This window comes from Chelonoidis abingdonii, chromosome 11, assembly GCF_003597395.2.
Source record: "Chelonoidis abingdonii isolate Lonesome George chromosome 11, CheloAbing_2.0, whole genome shotgun sequence".
Classification (NCBI taxonomy): domain Eukaryota; kingdom Metazoa; phylum Chordata; order Testudines; family Testudinidae; genus Chelonoidis; species Chelonoidis abingdonii.
Window position 1 is genome coordinate 21,846,749 of NC_133779.1, and position 10,100 is coordinate 21,856,848.

General features: G+C 57.0%; 1 protein-coding gene across 1 annotated transcript; it reads left to right on the plus strand.

Moving 5' to 3' along the window:
* Positions 1-985: 985 nt before the first annotated feature.
* Positions 986-1,438, plus strand: LOC116814968 (N-acetyllactosaminide beta-1,3-N-acetylglucosaminyltransferase 4-like). The gene has a single exon (XM_032762949.2). It carries the CDS (start codon positions 986-988, stop codon positions 1,436-1,438), a length of 453 nt encoding a protein of 150 aa, XP_032618840.1.
* Positions 1,439-10,100: the final 8,662 nt, after the last annotated feature.

Consider the following 10,100-nt stretch of genomic DNA (forward strand, 5'->3'; position numbering starts at 1 on the left):
GGAGCCAGGACTCCTGGGTTCTCTCCCCGGCTCTGGGAGGGGAGTGGGGGCTGGTGGGTTAGAGCGGGCGGGCTGGGAGCCAGGACTCCTGGGTTCTCTCCCCGGCTCTGGGAGAGGAGTGGGGGCTGGTGGGTTAAAGCAGGGGGGCTAGAAGCCTGGGCTGCGGGGAGGCCTTCCAGCCAACGGCTGCACCCTCCTCAGCATCTTTTCCCTCTTCCGGGTGTGATACAGCATGGCCAGAGGGCAGCAGGAGAGAGTTAGAAGGGAGACTTAGTCCTTGTAAAGGGAAGAAAATTTGCTGTAGGTTAACAAGGACATCTGAAGGCAATTAGAGCATCTGTAATCAGTCACCTGACAGAAACCCCTGCTTCAGTCAGATAGTGTGGGAGTCGGAGCAGAGAGGATTGGTATGGAGCAGAGAACAGTTTGGAGAGTCGGAGCAGAGAGGATTGGTGTGGAGCAGAGAACAGTTTGGAGGAGTTGGAGCAGAGAGGATTGGTGTGGAGCAGAGAACAGTTTGAAGCAGTCGGAGCAGAGAGGATTGGTGTGGAGCAGAGAACAGTTTGAAGCAGTTGGAGCAGAGAGGATTGGTGTGGAGCAGAGGACAGTTTGGACGGAAGCAGAGGACAGTTTGGAGAAGTGCTGCAGTTGGCTAACAAGTCCTAGAGCCTAGGTAAGGGGCAGCTGGCTTGTGCAGAGGTAGGGCAGGAAGTCCCCCACAAGCTGAAGGGCAGGATAGGGAAGTAGCCCGGAGGAAGGAAGTCTTAGTTCACGTGGTTTACCCCTATCCTCTGGGCCCCTCAGCTGGGACCTGGAGTAAAGAGTGGGCACAGGTCCCTCCCTCTCCACTCCCCTCCTCTAGGACACTAGTGGGGCAGTTATTCCACTGCAGGGGAAGAACTGGCACCCTGAACCACCCCCCAGAAGAGAAAGCACGAGACCCATCATAATAGCGCCTGCAATTTGCCACGCAGGGGACGACGACATGTTCGTGAATCCTCCTGCTATGGTGACCTACCTGGATCAGACGCCCAACGCCTCCCGTGTCATCCACGGCAACATCCAGCGCCATTCGGCCGTAATGAGAACCACGAAATATCGCGTCTCCTCCGCCCTGTTCCCCCAGGCCAAATACCCCGACTTCCCCTCCGGGGGCGGCTTCATTATGCCCAGGGCCAGTGTCCCGGCCCTGGCCGCGGCCTCCGAGCGCATCCCCATCTTCCCGCTGGACGACGTCTACTTCGGCTTCCTGGTGCTGGCCGCCGGGCTGCGCTACCGGCACGACGCCCGATTCCGGGTGTACGGCATGAAGGACGAGCTGTGTCTGTACGGGGAGGCGTTCGTGGTGCACAGGGTGTCACTGGGCAGGGTGCAGGAGGTGTGGAGGGGGTTGTACAAGGAGCGACGGTGCAACAGAATGGGGCCTCTCCCCTCTTAGGGGGCAGGGAATGGGGCAGGGGTCTGTCCCGTCTAGGGGGCGCTGGCTCCCACCCGACCCCAGGGCAGGGACTGGCTGGCTCAGGGGGGCAGGGAATGGGGCAGGGGCCTGTCCCCTCTAGGGGGCGCCGGCTCCCACCCGGTGCAGGGCAGAGACTGGCTGGCTCAGGCGGGCGGGAATGGGGCAGGGGCCTGTCCCCTCTAGGAGGCGCTGGCTCCCACCCAGCCCCAGGGCAGGGACTGGCTGGCTCCGGGGGGCAGGGAATGGGGCAGGGGCCTGTCCCCTCTAGGGGACGCTGGCTCCCACCCGGCCCCAGGGCAGGGACTCACTGGCTCAGGGGGGCAGGGAATGGGGCAGGGGCCTGTCCTCTAGAGGACATCGGCCACAGGGGAAGGAGTGGCTGAATGTGACGCTCTGTACCTCGGGGGTGCTGGGGGTCCCCCCACGTTCATGGCCGTGAAATGATCATGTGGTATCCAATGCAAAGTTTGTCGTGGCGAGTGTCTTCAGCAGGCTCCTGATGCAGTGACCATTGCGGCTACAGTAATGTTATAATTGTCACAGTGATGTTATAAAAAGGTTTAATTCCCTGTATCTACCGGCGAGGCTCATCTCACGCGCTGGTTCCATTTCCCGGTCAGCGCATAAAGTGAAAACCGCGTAGTTAAAATTACCCTGAGCGCAATGGCGGGAATCGCCCGCACTGCAGGAACAGTGTTAAAGTTGCTATTTTTCTCTTTTTTGTTTTGTTTTTGCCGACTGTGGAAAGCTGAAATCGTGCGTGTTAAATGTTTCAGTGGTTCATAGAATATCAGGGTTGGAAGGGACCTCAGGAGGGATCTAGTCCATCTCCCTGCTCAAAGCAGGACCAATCCCCAGACAGATTTTTTGCCCCAGATCCCTAAATGGCCCCCTGAAGGATTGAACTCACAACCCTGGATTTATATTTAAAATTTTTTTAAAACTCGGCTAGATGGGAAAACGAAAAGCCCATGTTTCAAATATTAGTTCTGTGCTCTGTGAACTCTTCTGTATTTTCCTTCCTCGGATGTGCCCATTCAGTGACAGTTTTGTGCGTTACTTTTTCCCCATTTCGGCACTTCCCCGTCCCTTTCCGACAGGGACCAGCCCAGGTCCCGATTTAGATTGTCCCAGAACCTGGCTTTTCTCACAAGGGGGCGGTTGCAAGGTTTTGCAATGTTGTGTCTTTTCATTTTCCTAGGGCCTCCTCTTCCCGCTTCCACCCCACTTCTTCAGGCACGGGGGGGAGCCTGCTTTTCCCACCAATATTTATATCAGGGGACAGTGTGTGTGTATTTTTTTTTGGTAGGTTCCCTGCAGCTGTTTCCGATGTTTTATTCTGTTCCTGTGCTGGCTGCTCGCCACCCCGCAAGGGGTTGGCCCAGGGCTGTGTAGCTTCCTTGGATTCTTTTAACTTTGTCTTTGTTACTGTTCCTGGCTGTCATAAGTAGATAGGTAAGGGTTAATTTTCTTTTACCTGTAAAGGGTGAAAAAGGAGGAACCAAACACCTGACCAGAGGACCGATCAGAAACCTGGATTTTTTTTTTAAAGTCTGGGAGGGAACTGGAAACTCGGGGTCTTTTTGTTTTCCTCGGCTGTGAGTAAACAAGCTTTCTTCTAACTCCATCTTCTTTCAAATATTCTACTACTAAGTGTGAGTACAAAGGAACCAAAGTAATCGGCTGTGATGTGCTTTGATTTGTATTTACATGGGTGTTGATTTGCTGGACTGGTTTAATTGGGCTATCTTTTAAATCAGACTGTTTATTCATATTTTCTTATAAGCAAGAGCCTGTATTGATCTCTTAATGCAGTATTATTGTTCTGTATTTTCTTTCTTTTTATATAAAGTTTTCTTTTTAAAACTTGTGGAAGTTTCTTTTCCTAGTGAGGCAAAGGGGAGAGGAATTTCTGTGCCCGGAGTCCTGTTACATCTGTGACAGGCTAGGGAGGGCGGGAAAAGTTACGGGGAAAGAGAGAGAGAGAATCAGCTCTGTTCCCTGGTGCTTAAGGCTTGTCTCTTTGGAGAGACGGAGACCAGTTTCTTGGTATTGTCATGTAAAGAGATTGCATCAATCCCCTCAGAGCGGAACAACGGAGAGAGAGGGAGGAGGGAGGGGAGATCATTCCTTTGCCGGTAGACTCATACTTCTGAGTCTTGGGGGGGTCCCCCAGGGAAAGGTTGGGGTGACTCGGGGTGACCAGGAACCCTAAAAATCCTGGTTGGTGGCAGCGATATCAGATCCAAGCTGGGTATAAGCTTGGGGGAGGTTCACAGTAAGCACCCAGATTTTGTACGCTAAAGTCCAGATCTGGGACAGACGCTTACCACACTGGCCCTGGCAATTTGGTGGTGGGCCGTTTTAACCGCTTCGCAGCCAGGGTTAGAGTTTGCAATATATGACATTTTAAGGCGACAGTCTCTGCCCTCGCCTTACACGGGACAGTCCATGTTTCTTTCCCGTTATGTTTTTGGGGGGGGGGGGATTTGCGGGGAGGGGTTAAGTTCGTGGTTTTCTGTCATGTCAGATGGCAGTTCCCGCCATGGACAGTTCGATTCCTCACCAGACCAATGGTCAGGGTCAGCGATGTCATCAGACGGCACCGGCGTGGTGCCCTGCTCTGCTCGGCATTAATATAGGTCGGTGGCGTGCGCGTGTGTTTTTCCCTCTGGGCGTTGCCCCGGCTCTGCAGCTCGCTGGCATGGCGGAGCTCGAGCGAACCGCCCAATGACCACCAACTCTGTTAAGGGACGAAGGCAGCTGGCCAGAGGTATCATCAAACGAAGCACAGGAATGGTCCCCCACGGACTCTACAGGATGTACGACTAATATGTGCCCCCGACAATGGAGTGGCTCAGTCAGCGGCGGGATCTGCTGCTGGTCCCTAGCCCGGACAAAGACGTCCACTGAGGGATGCATTTTTATACGCCAGTTTCGCTTCAGTGACTGCACTGAGGTGCAACCCTTCCACGCATAAGGGTGTTGCCGTTCTGCTGGTTCAGGTTGGTTTGAACAAGCCCATCCATCATACTGTCTATCCATCGTATTGTCCTTTCATATGGTCCATCCATCATACTCTCTATCCATCGTATTTTCCTTTCATATGGTCCATCCATCATACTCTCTATCCATCGTATTGTTCTTTCATATGGTCCATCCATCATACTGTCTATCCATTGTATTGTCCTTTGGACCCTGGCTGGAGGCTGGATCTGCCTGTTCCTTGTTATCTCCATGGGATGTGTTCGTACCCGGCTGTCCTGGTGCCGTCCCGGCACACGTTCATTTAGCAGCCTTCCTCCTGCCAACTTCCGCGAGCTGGGCCGGCCTCTGCCTCACAGCCGAACTTGGCTTTACGCATAGACTTTAAGGTAGTCTGACCCCTTGCACAATGCAGAATCTCACCCACCCACTCCTGTACCAAACCCCTCACCTATGTCCGAGCCACTGAAGTCCTCAAATCGTGGTTTGAAGACCTCAAGGTGCAGAGAATCCTCCAGCAAGAGACCCATATCCCATTTCTGGACCATTACTTCAGTTCAGGCCTCGTACCGGGCCTCTGAGCCCAAGGTTTTATGTCTCAGTGAGGGCACATGGGGACAGGCTCCAGGGCCACATGGGGATGGGAGGAGTGGGTGTCTAGGTAGGGGTGGAGGGACACTAGGGTGACCAGACAGCACATGTGAAAAATCGGGACAGGGGGTCGGGGGTAATAGGAACCTATAAAAGAAAAATCCCCAAATATCGGGTCTGTTCCTATAAAATCAGGACGTCTGGTCACCCTAAGGGACACATACAGGCAGGGTGCAAGGATACATGGGGGTGCAGGAACACATGGGGACAGGGGCTGAATGGCAGAGGCTAGGAGCAGCTGGGGTCTGCCTGGGGGAGGCTCCCTAACAATCCCTCCCCGCCCGCCCCCCAAAAATCCATTCCAGACTTTCCCCCACCCATACCCCAAAACCCTCCAAGTTCACACCCTTGCCCCTCCGTGACCCTGACTCCCCCCAGCCTGTGTAGGGCACCCGAGGGGTGCGGGGAACATGGGTCCGTGTTGTAGTTTCGAGGAATTCTTACTCCCAGCTCCGCATTCATTCGCCCCGTAAAGAATCGATTTGGCAAAAAAAGCATTTCCTGCCTCCTTTCTGTAGGCTGCATTGTTACCGACACACTTGCTGACGGGGATTTTGCGTCATTCGATCGTGTTATTTCTGACACAACAGGTGCAGGATTTGAAACTAGGCTGCGCAGAATGATTACTTTTTGGGGGGCGCAGAATTCCCCCGGGTGGTAATTGGGACATTCGGGTTTTCTTCCCTGAATATAGCACCGTCCATTAGTGGTGTCCAGGGTCCAGGAAGATCCAGGGCCGGGGGCCTGGCTCCACCAGTGTTTGGAACCAGGTCTCTTCCCCAGATCCTGTGTAGCTGCCTGTGCCCGGTTGTGGCTGCATCGTAGGGAGCAGTGCCAGAGCATCGCCCCTGTTCTCCCGGCGTCCCCGGACACTGCCCCCCACAAAGCCGGGCAGGACTCTGGGGGAGCCTCCTCTCTGCTCTGGGAAGCAGGCTGTCTCCAGGGTAAAGAAGCTCGCACGCTTCACTCCTGGGTCTGATCTGGAGCATTCACCCATGCCCCTGCCCTCGTGCCCAATGCGGGGTCCTGGGGGAGCAGGGGGCCGCCCCCAACTTGGCATCAGACGGCCCTCAGCAGCCGGGAAACAAGACAGGTTTATGTGAAGGAATAATGGTGCAAAACAGAGCTTGTAGGTAGGAGAAAACAGGACCCAGCCCTTCAGCCGGCGTCCAATTTGAGTGGGAAAAGGGAAAAGGAGGGGTCAGGGAGGCCAGAGCCCTGCTGGCCTCCATTTTCCCCTTGGCCTGCAAAGCGAAACGTCCCCACTCCTCTGATGTCTTGTCCGGTCCAGGAAGGCACCTTGATCTCTTTGTTCTCGCAACCTATCCGTTGGCTAGCCTTTGGCAAGGGGGGGGGCCCAGCCATTTCAGTCTGCAGGAACCAGGGCATGCGTTCCTGTCGCCCAGTGGGCGTGAAGAAACCACCCATCCAAGAATTTCCTTGGTTCCCTAGCCCACTCTGACCTCACCAACCCCCAGCCCCTCCTCTCATCAAGCCGTGGAGAGAAGCCAGGAAGTCCTGGCTCTGCCTAACGCGCTGCTCTGCGTCTGACCTGACCCACCCAGGCCCCACTCACCTCATCAGTGGAGGCCAATCACGAGAGAGAAGGCCAGGATCCGGCTCCCAGCACACCCTGCATGCTACCACCAACCGCCGTTTCCCACAACCCCTCCAGCCAATCAACCCCACAGTACTTGGGAATGACCCAGGCATCAACAGCGCACCTTCGAGATGAAGCTCTCAGCCCCGGCCTGCATGAATCGTGAGCCCCTCCAGTGACCACTGCGGAATCGTTACCCTCCAAAGTTCATCCTCTCAAGCTGTGTTGGTGCTCAGTTCCTATCAGTTCTAGTTCTCTCCCAGATCCTAGGTGGTTGGGTATACGGGGCGCTGAGGTGGCAGAGCCCTGGCAGGTGTGATGTGTCTGCAGAGCGGAATGGCAATCCCTGTTCCTGGCAACTGCTGGCCGGGCCCCCCTTGCAAAGGTGCCAACGGAAGGTTGGAGAACAAAGAGATCAGGTGCCTCCTGGCCGGGACAGAGACATGCAGGAGGACGCGGGCTGGGGGAGTTCGCTTTGCAGCTGGAGGGGAAATGGAGGGGGGGCAGGCAGGCTCTGGCTCCCTGACCCCTCCCTCAAATTGGAACCCGGCTGAGGGGGTCCTGTTTTCTGTACCTACCAGCTCTGTTTTGGACCATATTCTGTCACGCTACTAACCTTCTGTTTTCCCGGCTGCGCTGAGGGGCACGTCTGACCTGCAGCAGTGGGGGGCGGACCCTGGTCCCCAGGACCCGCTTGGGCACTTTGGAGGGGCAGGGATGGTCGAATGCTCCCAGGCTAGCCCAGGCAAGGTGAAGCCGTCGACGCTTCTTTTACCCTGGAGACAGCTGCTCCCAGAGAGGAGGCCCTTATACCCCAGAGTCCCTGCCCCGCATTTGTGGGGGCAGTGTCCGGGGGACGCCGGGAGAACAGGGGCGATCATCTGGCACTGTCCTACGATGGCAGCCACATAACCTGGCACAGGCAGATACCCAGGATCTGGGGAGAGACCTGTTCCAACACTCGGTGGAGCCAGGCCCCGGTCCCTGGATTCCTGGAACCTGGGACACCACAATGGACGGTGCTATATCAGGGACGAAAACCCGAATGTCCCATTAACACCGGGGGAATTCTGGCCCCCCAAAAAGTACTCATTCGCGCAGTAGTTTCAAATCGCTGCACATGTTTGTGTCAGAATTAACACGATCGAATGACCAATCCCCGTCAGCAAGTGGTTCGTAACAATGCAGCAACAGAAAGGAGCAGACATGCTTTTTTTTGCCAAATGATTCATTACGGGGCAATGAATGGCGGAGGCTGGAGCTAAGCAATTCCTCGAAACTACAACACGGACCCATGTTCCCCGCACCCTCGGGTCCCTACAGCAGGCTGGGGGAGTCGGGGTCGACCGAGGGGCTGAAGGGGGGAGGGAACGCAAAATTGCTGCGAAGGAGCCCGGGTGTGAACTCGGAGGCTTTGGTGGGGAAAGCGTGGACCAGGTTTTTTTGGGCGGGGGGATTTGTTGGACGCCTCCCCAAGCAGACCTGCGCGGCCTCCTGATGACCTCTCAACGACACTACATGACTTGAAACTGGCTAAGGGGAAACTGAGGCTCACGACGAACACAGCATTGAGAGGAACATTGAGCCGCATACTGTCCCAGTTTCCCGTCATCGAGGGCTCGCCACTGAGCGCCCACGCACATGCTGCTAATGCTATGAGCTCCCAGCATCACATATGATCGTCATGCTCCGCAGGTCAATCAACAGTCCTTGGCTGTGCGATTGTTGGGGAGGCCGCGCAAGCCTCCCATGTTACTGGCAGGCGGGGGGTGAGACCTAGGATGCCTCTGAGGGGGAGAAATCAGGCTCCCCTGTGACCAATCACTGTCGGCCCCTCGCGCCCCAGAGCAGCAGGGTCAGTCACACTCCTGGGTGCGCGTCCTGGGACCTGGGTTTAGAGGAGGGCGCCGTGCTGGGAGCCAGGAGCTCGCCTGGTAGCAGCCACCTGCCCCATTCCCTGGATCCTTCTCTAAGGGGGAAGACCCTCACAGTCCTCGTGCGGCAGGAGGCACTGTTGGCGGCGTGTGTGTACAGAACAGCAGGCTCTAGGGACGACAGTGCACTCGCCCTGCCTGTTCTTAGCGACACTCTCGCGCAACGCAACGACGGCTGCGGCCGACGAGCGAGGATCAGGCGCTGTAGGGTTAGCAAGCTAGTAGGCAGGTGCGCTAGGGAAGCACCGGAATCGGTCGGCGATGCCTGTACCTGCGGTTGCAGCCTCGGCGCCCCGCCAGGTGAAGCCGAGTCATGGAGTACGTCCGAGACGGGTGAGGGGCTGAGTGGCGGGGATCTGACGCTCGGAGCCGCGCGGAGGGGGTGCATGGGACACGCGTAGCTCTGGTAGCCGCTCAGGGGTCGGAAGCAGTAAGGTATCAGCCGCCATCCGAGGGGAAGTCGGGGTATACGTGTCCATCACTAGGGGGCAAACAGGGCGGAGGAGACGCGATATTCTCCTCCCTCAAGTCGTATTTGCATCGATGTTGAGCCACTGGCCATGTCGTGGGCTAGAGTGTTGCCTGACAGGGAGATATTTGACTTCGTGTAGGCTGTTGGGGTTTCTGCCAGGTAGGCCAGCTCAGGGCGGCGGGGGTCTACAAACTCGTCGTCTGATCTCCCTATGGAGGCGAAAAGACTCTTGGAGAGGGTGAGCGGGCAAATGTCCGCAGCTTGGCCCGAGCCAAGGGAGACCAGACCCAGCAGATGGGAAGCTGCCTGGCGCGCTCAAGACCAACTAGGACAGCCCTCCTGAGGGCCCTATCGCCCAGAGCCGGACACAACCCGGGAGATTCCTGCCCAGCCCACTTTGCTGCCTAACATCACCCACTAGCTCCTCTGCATCTCCCTCGGCTCGGTGGGGGAGTTTAGTTATGTGCCTAGTCGCACGTCCTGGCGTCGTGCAGCGCATCACACCCGCATGGCTCCGTAACAGCCAGAGACTTCCCGCCACTCCCGAGTCGGGACGGAGGACCCAAAGCGGCGTCCGATCTCCCAGCTACTCACTGGCTCGTAACACCGCTGCCCCCAGAGCCCCGAACTGCGCGCGCTCCCTCCCAGAGCCGGGGAACGAACACCCAAGGATCCTGGCCTCCCCGAACGGGCACCCCCAGCCCCTGCTCGTGGAGCTCGCGACGGGACGATACCTTCTGCACGCTTGGATTACGCGAGCCAGTCCCGGCTGGCAGCTTCCCCACTAGCTGGCAGAGCTACCATGGCCGGAGGCTGTCACTCAGAGACGGGCGCAGCCGACCAACAGGGAGACCGTCCGGGTTCTGCCCGACAGCCGGGCCCCTCGGGGCCCTCCTGCTGCTCCCTGGCCCGTTGGGACCGAAATCCAGCACTTCCACCCACACGTCCCAGCGCCAAGACCCCCGACGTGTCGGAGGCCAAGGCGCCGACGCCAGTGAG